The sequence below is a fragment of the Xenopus laevis genome, chromosome 2S (genome assembly GCF_017654675.1).
Source record: "Xenopus laevis strain J_2021 chromosome 2S, Xenopus_laevis_v10.1, whole genome shotgun sequence".
NCBI classification, from domain to species: Eukaryota; Metazoa; Chordata; class Amphibia; order Anura; family Pipidae; genus Xenopus; species Xenopus laevis.
The window spans coordinates 42,583,570-42,601,848 of record NC_054374.1 but is presented as its reverse complement, the minus strand read 5'-3'; the positions used below and the strand labels follow the sequence as shown (position 1 = coordinate 42,601,848).

The 18,279-nt window shown below is 39.1% G+C and overlaps 2 protein-coding genes across 2 annotated transcripts; both read left to right on the top strand.

Moving 5' to 3' along the window:
- The first annotated feature begins 327 nt into the window (after positions 1-327).
- On the top strand, positions 328-1,483 carry LOC108708892 (olfactory receptor class A-like protein 1). The gene has a single exon (XM_018248553.2). It carries the CDS (start codon positions 476-478, stop codon positions 1,481-1,483), a length of 1,008 nt encoding a protein of 335 aa, XP_018104042.1. The 5' UTR covers positions 328-475.
- Positions 1,484-8,965: 7,482 nt separating this feature from the next.
- Positions 8,966-9,886, top strand: LOC108708891 (olfactory receptor class A-like protein 1). The gene has a single exon (XM_018248552.1). It carries the CDS (start codon positions 8,966-8,968, stop codon positions 9,884-9,886), a length of 921 nt encoding a protein of 306 aa, XP_018104041.1.
- The last annotated feature ends 8,393 nt before the right edge of the window (positions 9,887-18,279 follow it).

The following is an 18,279-nucleotide window of genomic DNA, read 5'->3' as shown; positions in this document are numbered from 1 at the left end:
TGCATTTCATTATCTACATCTAAATATATGCTAATATACCACATATGTCATTTTTTATGCTGACTTTTCTGCATTACAATTGTTTGGGGAAAATGCATTGATGATTTTTTTCTATTGCCATTCTTCTCTTAAAAGAGCAAAGTAAAAAGTATTCTTTCAAAATACAACCGGGGAATTAAAACGAACTTTTTTTTGAGGGAAAAAATTCACGCTTTAGTTAGTATTCCCCCCAGTGAGCATTTCCATTGTATAGCATGTTTTCTAAAGGAAAAAGTAATATCTAAGAAATGTTTAAGTAGAGTTCTCTCTCTATTGATACAGTTCTTTGGAGTGAATCTGGCTGATATGTTTATATTACTGATAGTCCCTGAGAAAGAACAACTTCAAAAACTCACATTCAATTTTTACAGTTGTCATAAATCATAGGAGGACTCCACCTTGTCTATATTCACGGCAGTTAGTGTGCGAAAGTACCATGACAATAAATGTGCAACTTAAAGCTGCTGGATTTCTTTGTTTGCTCATAATTGGGATTCCTGCCAATATTTCACTTATGCTGGGATTTGCTCACATTGGTCTCTTAGAGAAAAAGCTCTTACCAGCCAACATAATAAGGATGTCACTTTCATTCGCTAATCTCTTAGTTCTGATTTCTCGCATTGTACCACAAGCCTTATTCTCCATCGGACTAAAGCATTTACTCAATGACCAACAGTGCAAATTATTTATTTTTGTTTTCAGAGTAAGCAGAGCCATGTCCATTTGTATAACCAGTTTCCTTAGCTGTCACCAGTGTATAATTATTGCTCCTGCCACAGGAAAATGGATATACCTCAAACAAATGGTCAGTAGTTATGCAATAAACATAATTTCTTTACTCTTGGCTATGAATATGGCTATTTACCCTTTTGCAATTTTGTTTGGACGGACAACAACGAATGAAACACTATCACCATACACACTGCACTTAGTATATTGTGATGTTGATTTTATGAGTTATGCATATTACATGTTAAGTGGTTTGTTATCTGCAATTCGAGACATTCTGTGTGTTGGACTGATGGTTCTCTCCAGCATGTACATGGTGTATGTTCTCTTCCGCCATGGGAAATCAATGAAAGGCAAACGCAGTTCTGACAAGGGACAACGAAAGACAGTTGAATACAAGGCATCAAGAGCTGTCATCTTGTTGGTTACAATGTACATGGCCTTGTTTGGCATGGATAATTCATTTTGGATCTACACGTTGACCATGACTAATGTGGATCCAGATGTAAGTGATACTAGAGTGTTCCTTGCTGCATCATTTGCTGCCCTGAGTCCTATTCATATCTTTGCAACCACTCCTAAATTACACTTTTTCTTTCAAAGTCCATTCAAAAAGCGAACTATTGATGTACAGACTATTATTACAAATGATATACAGACTATTATAACAAATGAAAACAGAAATACTGTACAGAACTCACATAATGGAGTTTAAAATCAGCATGAGGATGGTGGTCATCAAAAACTATATCAGTTAAGAGGAGAAGAACCAAAATACCACAAGTTTTTGTGGTTTGTGCAACATTTAGGAGCTGATTTCTTAAGGATCAATGTTCAAGCTTGGGTTTGCTTTAGTTGCCTTTTAATGTTAGATTCTCTTTTAAAGATTATTCTTGTTAAAAGTCCTACCAATTGTCACCTGGTCATAGCAAATTAGTATTTGTCAGTGTTTGATTGGAATTTAATATATTCACTCTAGACTAGATAATAAGAACAGTCTTCAAATATTCACTGTATATTCTTTACACAGAAAGCACATAAGCATGTATTTTTTGCTGTGAAAAAAGAAAGACATTTTTCTTGGGCATTTTGCCTTTCCTAGATAGTCAATTCGCCAGGTTCCATCTACTGGTTATTCTGGGCTGCCAATATCCATCAGGACTTGAGGGTTTCCAGAAAGGTAGGGTATTAGGAACCTATGGCTTCTACCACCATTCTACTTAAGCTTTAATGGTGTTGATTTGTTTTATATTAAACAGGCATCATATTCCATATTTTCATGGATTTTGAATGTCCAGTGAATTTGCTTGCTCTACCTCAAATATATTTTGAAATTTTGACTATCTGTGCCATGGAGATCTTATCCTCCTTAGCCTCAACACGTTTTTCACCAACAGAAGTTTCTTCAGGTTCAGGTTGGTAAACTGCCCCATTATATAGCTAGAGCAGCCTCTTTTGCATTTCATTATCTACATAACCTCCTCCATGCTCATATTACACATATCAATTATTTATGGCAAAAATCAACAAGTGAATTTGGCCCACTACAATTGTATGAAAAAAATAGCCTGATTAATTATGTAAACACAGTTTATTTGCTACAAAGACATTAGCAAACTATATATGTATTTAAACATAACACCTTAGGGATTGTTTATAAAAAAGATATAGAGCACTAAGCATCTGCTGGAGTAGATTGATGAATCCGAGGCCCACTGATGGTGTGACTGTAAGAAACCTCACACCGCTCCCAGCCTGCAGCCCTGTACATGCAACATTATTCACTGCATAATTTCTTCCTCACCTGTGATCAGGTTCCACCATGGGGAGAAGAGTGGGGGCAGTCTGAGCGAGGAAGCATGTTTAGGTCTGTAGGGCCCATGAAGACCAGGGCTCACCAGTGTCCCACTGGCTGGTGAGCATAAGGCAGCTGTCTTTCAAGAAGTAAGGGCAAGCCTCCTTAGCACCATGATCCCACATTAACTTGTGCACCTGAAAAACGTGCACATTAGTGGGTGGAAAAGGAGATATCTGCATGCTTTCCCCAAACTGCCCATCAAAAAAACAGTGCTGCCAAATGCAGGTAGTGCTGTATTCATCAGAAAAGGTGCAGGTCCTGCTCTCCATTTTGGAGCACATACTAGGGAACCCCTGGAGGGTAGGGTAAGTGTGGAAACCATGGCAGCTTGCACTTGTATACTACCCTGTTCCAGCAATCTTTTATATTGTATTTAGTATATTGTTATGCTGATTTCTTTGTGATGTTGATTTCCTGAATGAAATATCTTACCCAATAAATGGCTTGGTATCTGTAGTACAAGAGATCATATGTATTGGACTGATGACTCATTTCAACATCTACATGTTGCATGTTCTTTTACACCATGACAATTCAGAGAAGACAATGTACAATTCTGACAAGAGATAAGACTATTATAATAATAATAATATTAATAACAGTATGCCAGCTTATTGAAGAATCATCCAGCCACTAATCAGAGTGACAGAAGCAGCTCTCCAAGTAACTTATCCAGGTCAGATTGTTGTTAAGGGGTAAATACTGGTGAACTAGAGAGAGAATTTGGGGGCTATTTTAATAAACTGGGAAAAGTGCAAAGTACAACTGAACTGAAATAGAATAATGAAATTACTGTACAAAGAAATACAAGGAACAACTATGAAGTTGGGGTTGTTTTGTCTTTATAAAAGGTGTTTGTGATAGGACATGGTTAGACTTTACAATTGCGGTAGAGGACATTATAGATACATAGAATATTTTTCATATATAATATAACAAAGGACTAGATAACACCTCTTTAGACACATAAAGGAACCAGTTATTATTCATATTTTAAATCATTTTTGGTAAGCCATCCTGAGATATACCTCAAGATTCTACCTAGATTCAGCATCAATGGTAAAAGAACAGCTATGAGAAAGGGGCTCGCCCCGAAACGTTGCACGTCCGCACAAATAAATAAGCAAGGGGTCACCCTGCATTGCATTATACCTTGTGTGCCAGTGTATCCTTACCAAAAGAACAGCTATGTCATTCCTTTGCAATCTATTTCACTGAAACAGTAATAGTGCCATATAGTGGGTATAAACAGGAAAAAATATGATTGAAACTGGTTTATTTTTGGTTTGGAATTTCAGAATCCATGACGGAATCTTTTATATTAGATTAGTCACATATACAGTATGTTTTGGTATGGCATTTTTCCATTACGAAAATCTTAGTCACTAAAATCTTAGTCACTCACCCTGCCCGACTGTCCTATCCCTTTACCCACTTGAGGTTCCTTACCTGTTGCACAAGACTGCCTGACTTGACAGCTATGAAAATACCTGCAAAAGTCACACCTGCCTAAACTCCTTTAAGCTGGACATAGACGCAAAGATCCAATCGTTGGAATCCTCAAACGATCGGACTTCCCCAACTGCAGACCTGCAACTACCTTTCAGATCAAATAAAGTAGTAAAAGAACAGATCTGCCGATGTTCATACGATCGGATCTTTGCGTCCATGGCCAGCTTTAGGCCCTAGGTGCTGTCCTAAAGGGAAGCAGTAACAAGATCTGTCCACCCACTCTCTCCACTTGGCTGCAATATGGACCAGTTCATCACTGTATGGCAAGACCACCAATTTCCACCCTCTCTCACTATGTGAACACTCCAGACGAGATGTAAAATGGAAATTAAAACATGTGGGCAACATGCTCATTGCTGCCACTGGAGAGGAGATTCCACTGAAGTACAGGCTGCAAGAGAGTGCCATTACTTGGCTGAACGCATCATACATGATTTCCATTTAGGCCCAGGAATATGTCACAGAGGAACTTGGATCTTCTCACACAGGCATATATTACATATATATTTTATATGAAGGGACTGACAGTAAGGAAGTAAGTGTCGACAAGCAACATGGTCAGAGCAAAATAATAGGCAGATGATGATTTTTTGTTTGGGAGGGCTAAAGATGTCCATACACGGGCTAACTTAAAATCAGTGCTAGATGTAGCTGATCAAAGCTGGTCCAACTATGCACCCCAAACTACAATGGGGATCAAGTGCAGGTATGAGTGATTTTTCCAAAAATATTTTCTGCTTTATCATCACTAGAATAACTGCATCTGTTTTAAGAACTTACTGAGCACTCACTGACAGGCAGATAGCTGGTGTACTGTGTCAGTCATCTGCAGCGCATTAACCCATAACATCTCTTCCTCGTTATCATATTATTCTCTGAAAGTCTTCACCAAAGCACATTGTATTAAATGAAAGGCTGTGGGTACTGACACCTCAACTATATTATATGCAGTGGGAGACTGTGAATACACCCCATAAATTATGTATACAGTGACATTGCAACACAGTAATATTGGCTTAAAAAGATAGAAACAATAAAGAAAGAATTACTTAGTTGGCACAAATATAACCTGTCATGGTTTGGGCGAATATCATCCGTGAAAATGAATGTACTACCCCGTTTATTATATTTATTTGATACTCTCCCGATAGCACCTCCTAGACGTGTTCTGGAAGAGTTACAAAGGGCAATAATGAACTTCATATGGGGTCATAAACGACATAGGGTGCAAAGACAGGTACTAATGGCAGCAAAATCAGAAGGAGGGCTGGCAGTACCCAACTTAAGACACTATTATTTAGCAACCCAAGCGAAGCAGATACTAGGGTGGATAACTGAGGTGCCACTAACAAAATGGGCTGTAATTGAAAGAACCTATCCACAGATTGGCTCCCCTAATTGCATGTTATGGTTAAAATACAACCAAGCACCATACACCCTCCCCTTAGAAGCCATGAAACATACAGCCGGGTGTTGGAATAAGGTGGCGACACTGGTAGGGTGCAATCAACAGAAATCTCCACTAATCCCATTAGTTGGAAATCCAGAGTTCCCCCCAGGAGTTACTTTCCCTACCAGGGGAATATTAATAGAAGCTAAGCTGACACAGCTGAAGTCTCTCTTTCGACAATCGGATGGAAAGATGAAAACATATGGTGAACTGGTGCATTTGGAGGGAGCAAATAGACTCTCTAAATATCTATATTTGCAATTGAGGCATTATGCACAATCAGTTTACCCAGATCTATTGCTCCCTCCACTGCACCCTATTATGTACCTATGCAAACAATCCCCACAGCAAAAAGGGCTGATCACAAGTTGGTACTACATCATTAATAAGGTCGACGTGGCACAAACATCACATAAATATATGACCCGTTGGTCAGAGGCCCTGGGCAGGGAGATTACAATTCCAAGATGGGAGAGAATATGGGAAAATGCAGGGAAAACCTCAATATGTGCCTCAGTCAAGAAAAACATTTACAAGATCATTATGGGATGGTATCACACCCCATTATTATTACATAAATTATTCCCGGATACTTCAACCCCAGCATGTTGGAGATGTGAAGAACAAGAGGGTTCCCTGTTACATATGTTTTGGGGATGCTGTAAACTGGATGGATATTGGAGGATGGTGAAGGGATATATAGAAAGGGTGATAATGATAACAGTACACTTGGATCCTCTGATATTTATCTTAGGAGATAGAGTCCCGAAATTAAAAAATCCATCTCAGAGGATGGTGAATCATATTCTAACAGCGGCAAGGGGACTAATTGCAAAACATTGGAAGGCTCCCAGACCTCCCACGGAACTGGAGTTCTTGGATAGGATGAGGTTTATACGTAGGATGGATTACCTAACGGCTCTGAAACATGATAATATAGACATATTTAATAAAATATGGTATAACTGGGATCTAATAGAGGTGCAAAGGGAGAGCTCCCCAATACAGGATGAATAAGAGGTAATTTATTTTTGGGACGTGGTCAGAATGTGATATGTGGGGAAAGAATTGAGAACAGAGATGAAGGTAGAGAGGGAGGTAGTGAAACAAAAGAAACTGTATATGAGTACTTTGATGTATAGGAAAATTATAAATGTCTTAGTATGCAGTAAGAGGAGCTTCATGGGAGAGCGATTTGTCAATGTATTAATACGCAATGAAGCTCTGCATGTCTGTAACAATGCCAAGTTTACTATGTTTTGGCCCTATGTGGGCAAGTTGTAAGTTTTACAAAATGTTCAAATGAATAAAAAAATTTGTTTAAAAAAAATATTGGCTTAAAAAAAGATACATATCCATCAAGGTCAACATTTTGACAAAATTAAACCTGCACAGCTGCTAGTTGATTCAAAGGATACAAACAAAGAGATGCAGTGGATACTTACACAACAAGCATTTTATATACAATGTGCAGTGGGCACTGACACACCAGACAAAATACATAAACTGTAAGGCAGTGGGTACTGAACCCCAGCACAATAGATACTGATATGCCAGGCACAATTTATCAAATGAGATGATGGAACATTAGAGTTAGGATGCATCCAGGGTAAATGACCTGCCAGTTTAATTTATAATGTCCCCCAAATGTTGAGTGAGATAAATCACGTGCTAATTTCATGTATTACCACCCTGAAAAACATGTAGGATAAATTCAATGCTAATTCCAACTTTTATACACCCCCCAAAAAAACCCAGGATAAATACATTGAAAATGTCATGTATAATACCCACAAATCACAGGCTAAATGCACTACAAATTTTAATAGTAATTAGATCAAAACATATGAGGGTAAGTTAAGTGCTTATTTCGCATATAAAAACCTCTGGAAAGATGATAGTGCCATTTCTAAGAACTTGAGAACATATATCAGGATGAATTATCTAGCTTGTTGATTTTGCAGAGCTAAACACGCCTATCAGGTGTCCTCTTTTTCAGCCATCTAGTTTTTTCAGCTTGTGCTAAAGTGGTTTAATTATAGTGGAACAGGTTTGCGTGGGGGTCACAGGTGAACCTTTGGTTACTTAGAAAAATAGCACAACAGTTTAGGCCAAGTGATGGGCTAATGCTTTTAATATGGAACTGCAGATCCACTAGGATGAGTTTAGATAAAGGTAATGAGATGAGCAGAGAAAATAGCAGTTTTAAAAACAAGGGGGCAGAAACATGCTTGGGTTCTAACCTGCATCTTCTATCACAGAATGAGTTTTTTGGGGGGTTCTGTCTCCCTGGATCAGCAGCAGCCCATCATATAAATCTTACAGGAATTATTCCATTAACTCCTCCAGAACTCCTTGATATCTCTTCCCCATGCTACTTGTTCAGCCCTCAAAGTTAAAATCCCACTATAGAATTAGATTGGCTGGTGTCAGGATCATTATGCAGCCAATTGGATATCAGCTAAAACGGGACTTCTAGTAGAAAACCAGCAGCATGGATGTTTCCAGGCCTGATGCATGTTTGTCATCTCCTGTTTTGTTTTTCAAGTGTCAGACAGGTCTGTGGAGCATAAGCCTCCCCTAGACTTATGAAAATCCACCCATGGGCAGTGGTGGATTAATGACATGTAGGGCCCGTGGCTACATCCACAAAGGCCCACCTTCTAGACTCTTGCTGTGAATCAAATGCATGATTAAAAAACAAAACAAGCCAGATACTACTTGACAGAAACCATTTGCAGATCCCTAATTAATTCCTTAGGGTAGGACATTTGGGATATAGAAGATATAAATTCATAATATTACATGCATGCAAAGTGTAAAATGCCAGACAAGTATATCCAAGCAGGTACGTATCATTTGCTTTGAGCCTTTTCTTTGGTAATGGGAAATAGTATTGCAGCAAATTGTTCTCTCTCCAAAGTAACTATTATTTAGCCCATATAGCACCTTTTTGTCACATTCAAATAAAACTGGATTATAGGCCTTAGCAATTATGGATTCTGAAAGCAATAAATGTTTTGTATGGGTTTTTCTGGTAATAAAAACAGGATGATTCCATGTCCGAAAACATGTTATTTTAAAAGGTTCTTGCTCTGTAAATATAAGCAGCATTATACTACTTTAAAAAACTGGCCTAGAAAGTCAAATGTCAAGTAACCTTTGCAGAATGAACACCATGACTGATAAAAACCAGAAGAAATATTTTAAAATACAGTGCAGTATTACCTATGTCCTTTCTTTTATTGCTTATTTGTAGAAAACCAAAGTAAATTCAAGCTTCTTGTATAATTACTGTATTGTGTTCATTAAACTTATGGTGAGATACAGTAACTTGAATTTCTTTATCACATCCTCTATTGCAGGTATAAGGGAAAATGTTGATATCAGAAATCTTGAAAGCTCTGGTGTTTATATTCCTTGCTGTGTTGGGGATACCTGGAAACAGCTTCATTCTACTGAAGTTTGTCTTTGTCAGAATAACAGAACGGAAATTACTGTTGACCAATATCATTCTGATGTTCCTGGCTTTTATGAATCTCCTTGTGGTTCTCTCTCGAGTTGTACTCCAAATACTACATGCCTTGGGTGTCCCAAATTTCCTGGATGACAATAGTTGTAAATTTGCTTTCTTCATTTACAGAGTAGGGAGAGCAATGTCCATTTGTGTTACTTGCTTGCTAAGTTGCTACCAGTGTGTCCTCATTGCACCTAATACTAAGCTGTGGATAAGTCTTAAGTTGAAGCTGACCAAAGAGTTATTTTTCTTCATTATCATGATACTTATTCTTGTGAACTGTTGTATTTATACTAGCTCCCTTCTCTATAATTCTGCAAACAGGAACTCTACTGCGTCTCCATATTCTCTTCACTTGATCTACTGCCACACAGACTTTCAGACCTCCATTTCCTATGTTACTTATGGAACACTATCTATACTTCGGGATTTCATCTTTGTCGGCCTGATGTCAATTGCAAGCGGTCACATGGTTTATGTTTTACTGAAGCATGAGAAAACCATTAAATACTTAAAAAAGACAGAACAAGAGCAGACAAGATCAGCTGAGTACAAAGCTTCTAGGTCTATTATCTTGCTTGTAGCATTTTATGTGTTCCTTTTTGGGCTTGAAAATGTGATATGGGTTTATACACTGACAATATCTAGTCCTGATATTAGTATAAATGATGTGCGCATAGTTTTAGCTTGTTCTTACTCTGCCCTGAGTCCTGCCATTATCATCAAAGCCAATCCTAAATTACACCCATGTGTAAAAATTCCAATACAGAAAGTCACATAAGGATTTGTAGGCAAAAATATGGAAACTTTACCTGCTTGAGTAGCTCTGTATTGTTTGAAACAGCGATGCATAAGCAACTATGCTTTGTACTAATCCAAAGACAGCTATAAAAATGTTTGGTAGTAGATAGTTAGTGCAGATTCACAAGGGGAAAAGGACAAGTGGCATAATTTGGGTAACATATTTTTCAGTATGCACAAGCTATATTACTATAGTCCCAGTTATGTATTGTAAGCTTTATTGGCCAGGCACCGCCTTCCTCTTGCCTCTTTCACACTAAGCACTTCAACTTCAATCTTACTATATTTTGTATTTACTGTATCTTTGACTTTATTATTTTATTGATCCGCCATGCTTATTTGATGAATATGTTGTGAGTACAAGTAGTTATTTTTTAAATAAAAATAAAACATACGTGTATTTTACTTTACTATACTTTATTAACTAAATTGAGTTTGTATGCGTTAATGAACTGCAAAATTTGTAGAGCTTATTCTTACTTCATTGTGTTAAAGGGGACCCGTCACCCAAAAATTTTTTCAAAATCCTATTTTGTCAAGCAAAATGAACTTTAATCACACTATATAAATTATTTGAATCTTGTTGAATCTTGAATCTCATAATTATAGCAAGCAGGCAGGAGCCATTTTGTGGACACTGTTATTAAAGGAAAACTATACCCCCAAAATGAATATTAGTTTATATATTATAATTAGATAGTTTATATCAAATTGAATGACATATTAAAGAATCTTACCAAACTGGAATATATATTTACATAAATATTGCCCTTTTACATCTCTTGCCTTGAACCACCATTTCGTGACTATCTGTGCTGCCTCAGTGATCACCTGACCAGAAATACTACAACTCTAACTGTAACAGGAAGAATTGTGGAAGTAAAAGGCAGAACTCTCTCTGTTAATTGGCTCATGGGACCTTACATGTGGTTTGTATGTGTGCACAGTGAATCTTACGATCTCAGGGGGCGGCCCTTATTTTTTAAAATGGCAATTTTCTATTTATGATTACCCAATGGCACATACTACTAAAAAAGTATATTATAATGATAACGGTTCATCTACATGGAGCAGGATTTTACACATGAGCTGTTTTACTCAGTATCTTTTAATAGAGACCTACATTGTTTGGGGGGTATAGTTTTCCTTTAAGGCAAGCCTTGCATCATATAGTTAGTTAAATCGGGTTGAAAAAAAGACAAAGTCCATCAAGTTCAACCCCTCCAAATGAAAGGGTTAGAATCTTGTTTGTGCATCAGAATGGGGGACCTGATGTCCATCCCCATGCCCTGGCTACACAATTAAATGGTGAAGAGAACGGGGGGACTGTGGGGAGAGCAGTTACATCTAGGAAGTGCTGAATTGAAAGTGAAAGTAATTGTCTGCCCCGCCTCTATGCCTAAGGCATAGAGGAGGGACATCCAATATTTGATTGGCAAATGAGCTTTAAACAGCTATGAATGCTTTAATAAAAAATAGAAATTGGATTTCATGTTTAATTTGAAAATGACTTTTATTATACAGCTTTTTGTGTCTGGGTGACAGGTCCACTTTAATGAAGACTAGAAATGTGACAAATCTATTGAAAAAGAGAACAGAGGTCAATTATATGTTTATCCCCAACTGTGGTTAATCTGACCCTTGTGGTAATACTCCCTCCCACCCATTCAAATGCTATTTATAATTTTGCCATAAAAATATTTGCCTGATGCTTTTACATTACCCATCTGATCCCCTGTCCATCTCACCTATAGGTAACTTTTAATGTGCATTAATATTTGGCTTGCCCTTGCCACCCCCCGTGTGGAGTTGATTTGAATAAAGTCTGCTTGCTTCATCATATATATGTGTGAGATGTCCATGTTGCACAGTAAAACCCTCCTCTGCACCCCTTCCAGCACCGGATTTCCAAATATATGCCCCTAGGCCAGCCGCCTTCTGCCCCCCCCCAACACACATACAACACACAATCACACTGTTTTGGATTTGCTCCCCTCTCCCAGTGCCTGGGTAGATGCAGGTGGGCTGCATTCTGCCCCTAACAATGTGTTTCCCTAGGCCTGGGCCTTTATGGCCTTGACACAAATCTGTCCCTGACCCCTTCACTTGACAAGAAGCTACCAGCCATGGTTATCAACTTTATAAGGAGGGGATTAGCTAGTTTTCCCTAGATGTGATGGGAGGGTCCTCTCGTTTGCAAGTATATCAATTTGGATATGATATTTAATGTGCTACTCATATATTAACCCAATCATTAGAAACATGTCTTAATAGTTTTTTTCAAATGTTCTTTTGGGCATGATCTGATAAACATAAAAATGTGAACAAGTGAGTACCTGGAAGCCATCTACTGGACGTTTGCATTCATTTGGGTCTGAAAGCCGATGGGAGCATGCGCAGTTGAAGCTGATTCCTGTCTAAGCCCAACTTCACATGCTCCCACAGGCTTTGTGGCGGCGAAGAGACTTTTAAGATTGGGAACGTCCAGCAGATAGCGTCCGGGACAGGGTTTTTTCAGGGGCTTCTTTTTTTCACTAAGGCACAATGTGTAGAGGGAAAGGGGAGTGTGATGGCAGGAGTTTAATGGGGGCTTTTAACATTGGAAATAAAAGCTGTGTTAACCAGTATAATAAATGTAAAGAAATGTGCTACTATTTACCACTGTTAACATAAAAATAACCATATTCAGATGTGAATGAATTGGATAGTTGAAAAAAAATAAGATGGGCATTACCGTATTTGATTGATAGCAATCCCTAAATAATACCTTAGGGTAGGATATTTAGGATATAGAAGATATAAAATCTTATAAGTCCATGCATGTAAAGTAAAAATGACAGAGAAGTGCACCCAGGCAGGTTTACATTATTTGCTCTGACCCCATTCTTTGATAGCATGGAAGAGCATTGCAGCATTTTGTTCTCTTCCTTCAAAACCAAAGTAACAAATATTTAGCTCAAAGTATAGGACTATGCTCTCACATCTAGATAAATCTTGAATATAAATGGGACTTATCAATTATATAGTCTGAAAAAATAAATGTTTTGTATGGGTTCTTCTGATAATAAAAACAGGAGTATTCCATTGCTGGAAAATGTTTATTTAATAGGTTACATCATTACATTACACCATTACCATTTTGCAGAATGAGCACCAGGACATATAAAAGCAAGACACTGATTTTAAAGTACAGTGCAGTATAATCTAGATGTATGGAGCAGGGGCGCTGCTGCCATGAGCAAGTTGAGAAACTCGTCTCAGGCGGCAGCAGCTCCCAAGTTACCAGGGGCAGAAAAAAGGCACTCCTTGAAACTTTAAGAACTAATTTCTGTAAATTTTGCTCTTGTAGTGCAAAAAGTGCAATTTTGCTCTCTGCACTAGCGATGCAGCCCCCCATGACTCGCTTCTGTACAAGAAAGGTAAGCACTGAGAAGCAAGGGGGCGGCATCGCAGGAGCCATCTCATGTGCAAGGGTCACAGAATTGCCCCTGGTAAGGTGGTGAAAAATATTTTATTTAAATAAAGATTTATTTAAATAGTTGGCCTGTGGGGGAATTCCCCTGCAGGAGCCTATGAAAAGCAGCACACATGTAAGGACGTCCAATTTAGACCCGGGAAGATCTGTTGGCAGTACACATGACTGGGGAGTTTGGTGTGAGGATCACCTCAGAGGTGTTCAGAAAGCCTTGGGTAGCTAGAGCAGCCTTTTGGCTCTGATAAGGTGCAAGAACCCCGGATAATTGTGTACCAGGTAGGCACTGAGCATTAAGGGAGTAGGTTACTGAGGCCATTTGGTCTGTAGTGAGACAGCCAAGTGAAACTTGTACACTGCATGTGGACATGATGGAGGAAGGGAAGTCTAGGGAGATTAAAGAAGCAGAGTCCCTTTACATTCTTTAAAATGTCTGAAACAGAGGCAGCAAAATCAGTTTCTAGGTCTATTATCTTGCCCTTTATTTGTTTATTTTTGGCCTTGCAAATGTGATATGGGTTTGTACACTGCCATTATCTAGTCCTGACATTTGTATAGATGATGTTTGCCTAGTATGAGCTTGTTCTTATGATGTCCTGAGTCCTGTCATTATCATCAAAACCAACCCTACACTGCAGTCATGTACTTTCTGAGAGAACTGGATGTGCAACTGGCTGTTCCTCCTCTGCCTGTCAGTACAGCCGGCACCATCCTCCTGGGTACTGTAGTTGGTTCCTGATCTGCTGAAGCTATATATAGCATAAAAGTCCTACTATATACTGTATGGGTAGGGCTCCAAATATGGTAACAATAAAGTACCTCTCTGAGTGTCAGGATTATGCTCTAAACCCAGCCCCAGAATGTAAGAGGATAGAATACATAACAGGTGAACTCACTCACTTTCTACAGCGCAACGTCTCTGGTAGTCATGCACAGTTAAACCCACTGCTCAGGACTCCGTCTAGTGTTGGACTCAGTGGCAAGTAGTAAAAATTCCAGATCCAACTGGGCCTGGCCCCAAACAACAAGTAGAAAGGAGTATATCATACTACACTGTGTATTGTGAAGAATTACGCATGCGTCCTGTCCGGCGCGACGCCGGCGACGGGCGCTGACGCAAGGACGCAGGCGGAAACGCCTGAGATGGACATGCTGGCGTCAGTTCCGCGACGCCAGCGTAATGACGCCAGTTTGGCGCCAAAGTAACAATACTTAAACCAAATCCAGACTGAGATGCATTGCCTGGTTATTAGGTTATTTTACTGAAACCCTAGTGTCTTATACTCTTGAATTCTTGTTGTCGACCCTCGCCTGTACCTGGACTACGATTTCTGCTGCCTGTCTGGACCCTTTGGCCTGTCTCATCGTTTACGAATCCCGCTGCCTGCCTTCTGACCTCGGACCTCCTGACCATGACTTTGCCTAATCCTTTTGTACTTCGCTTGATCGTCTCATTGGCTACTCTCCACAACCCTGCTCCCTGTTCCACTCCAGGTGGGTAGCGGTTGTGTGAGGCGCTTGTGGGTTCAATATCTACAGCTCCAGCTCCTTCTACGACTGGATAATACTGGTAAGCCTGACAGTGTATGGTGTTGTTATAGGCCCATGTCACATCAGGTACACACAGGCCATTTTTTTCTTGGTATTCCTCCCCAAAGTTTCAGAGCAAATTCTGTAATGTTCATCTATATCTTTCACAGATGGCCTATTAAGTACTCAGCAAATTTCTCTGACACAGCCCACAAGATAGCCAAAAGAGCTGTAATTGATATAACATAACTCTCTTATTTCTGCCATGCACATGTGCTAAGACAGCACCCAGGCCCTTCAGACTACTGTTCATATACAGCTTGAACATCAGATTATAATCAGCATAATATGATAATAAATCCAGGGGCATTAGTTCCCCCAGATCAGAACTCTGTCCAATATCTTACACAACAGTTGTTTTACTTCTCAATACAATGATGAAAGTGTTTTTCAGTATCGTTCTTGAATCTAAGGTGCACCCGTTATCACAATTAGGTTGTCTATAATTTGGTTGAAACCACAGTCCTTATCACCGCAAGCATACACTTTCCACTTTTGGAGCAATACCACCTGAAGGGCCTACCAATGCATCTCTGTTAACTCCAGTTGAGGAAGATCTAAATGCTACAGTATCTATTGCTGTATTTATATATTAACCCCACCAACAAGTTATTTCTCAGCTGGGTGCACCATAGCTGTGAGAGGGTAGACCTCTACAAAATCCACTTTATCAGGCATAGTAAAACGAGTAAGCCCTGGGGGTTCATACATCAGACAAGAACCTGCTCTCCTTGTACACAGCATATGGACCAGGCTACCAACCCAGGAACCTGACCCATAATTTGGGTCTTACTTCATAAAGCAACAACATCAAATAAGATCATCTCTGTTATGAACAGCAGTAATACAGCTTTCCAGGTATCTCCTTCTAACTACCCCAATGCCATATCCACCCTATAATCAGCTGGAGCAAAGTAGAGTTATATAGTCCCCTACACTCTTTCAGGCCCTTTAAAAGTTATTGTCAAGTTGAACCAATTGAACTTTGGCATGCTTGCTACCGTGGTCAGCATCTTGAAAAAAGACCTATGCAGGTCTGAAACGTTGTGTAGTATCTGGGTCAAGAGCCTATTGGGTATATTTATCAAAGAGTGAAGTTAATAGTGAAGTTCCGCCACTACAGTGAAATTCCACCACTCTCCATTCATTTCTATGGGATTTCTATAGGCGTATTTATCAAAGGGTGAACTTTCACCCATTGATAAATACGCCTTTCAAAATCCCATAGAAATGAATTGAGAGCTGTGGAATTTCACACTAGTGGCGGAACTTCACTCTTTGATAAATTTACCCCTATGTCTCAATAAAGGAGTTTTAAGAAAATACATTCATGGATGGTGCACTTCTATCTTGCCAATTGCTCTGAATGTTACAGGTACAAAATGGAAGGAACAATTGCTTCAACAGAATCAAATTTATCTTTATTGAACAGTCTCACTCCAACAGACTGACTAGTCTTTACTTTACAGGGACTGCTTTCCCTCAACTAATCACTACTAGAAAGGTTCAGTACTTCTTTCCTCGATATATTATTTTATCACTTAACTTTACAGTAAACAAACAACTCACATTATTATAGCAAAGAAACAGCAAAGGACAACTGCCGACAAAACTGTTGGAACATTTCCTATTTACTCTTACAACCTTCATTCTCTCGAAGAACAAATCCCAGCAGCATGATCCGTTTCTAAAGTTTCCATGTTGGTTGGAGGTCTTTTGAACTAACCTCAGCCAAAAGAGAACTGTACGTGCATTAGGCTGCATCACATCACAACAGGCTTCAAAACAATAGACAATCAAGAGAGTGTCTGCTCTGAGATTGTCAGGAATTGAAACCATATGCCAACCAATCACATAAATAACTAGAAATGATTCCTATTGGCAACCTGCTTATGTACCAGATCCACTTTTTCCAGTGGAGACATTTATAACCCTATTTTGGAACACTTAAACTTAAACTTAAATAGTGATTAATCCTTTTCAGTCCAGGGCCCTGAATTCTATTTGCGTATGAAAGATACTGAAAACTGGGATTTACAGCACAGTGCCTCCACCTAGTGGGCACTGAGGATTTCACCTCAGGGAAATTCAACCAGAAACAAAGCACACAAGTTGCGGTAAAACAAATATAAACTTTATATAGAAATGTAATGAATAAAATGGGCATCTAATACACAATGTACTCCTGCACCGGGGACACGTATGAACGTACCTAACTAACTATTAGGTATCACACTTTTGTCACACATTTATCCAAATACACAAAATGCATTATGAAATTATAATTTTACTTTACTTTAAACATGTGATTTATGGCACATCCACACTATGCCTAGTTATTTATGTTTGTTGGTGAGTTGGGCCATGGAAGGTATTCACACTCTGTTCTTGGAGGACAAGGGTATATTAGTTGGTGAGATCCCCCATGTGTGTACACTGAAAGGGGATGACATGCTAGAAGTGAGTAACAGGCCAGTAGTAACAACATCCCCTCTCTTGTAATACTAGTTACAATGTGTACATGATAGTGCTGGTGATAGTGCTAATATTTCACAAGTGCTTAGAAATGGCAGTTATAAAAGGCAGTTGGACAAGGCATTGACAAGGCAAAAGGAACCGGATTATCTTCTTCTTTGAACCAGCTGGTATAAGAAGAACACAGATTTGTTTGTACCTGCCAGTTTGTAACTTCTTACTCCAAACATGCTTTATCCTGCATTTCTCCTCCTATTACTCTCATGCTTCATAAAACATTTTTCCACTACCTCCCCCATCAAGTCCCAGTTCTATACAAATCTCAGCCTCTCTACTCTCCTCTCCTTCCCTCTCCACACATGAAGTTTATAATGTACTCCATTTAGCTATTCAACAAAACTCCTCTTTTTCATACAAACTAAGAATTTACAAATCCTGCTCTCACTTAGGGGCAAATGCCCTACACATGTGCCCACAGTATAGTTTAGGTGCCATATGTTAGCAAATGTAGGGGGGAAGGAGGGTACCCAAAAAAAAAAATTTACGATCTTTTTCAGTCTATCACCCTTTAAATATGAAAAAACACCAGTGTTGAGGAACTCCTATCTACTCTATTGCACTTCGCCTGGTCTGAGGTGGTGAAGGCAAGTCTGGCGATAGAGGTAACGTTCAGTAATATCAAAAAACTTGCATAGTAACACTACCGAAAATTTGCCTGGCGTTAGTGGGTGAAGTTACGCCAGAGTCTATCTCCTTGGAGAATTTTCGCCAGCGTTAGCCACTTCACCCAGTAAATTTCCCCCTCAGTCTATCTTTCCTTTCTATTGCTGGCAGCT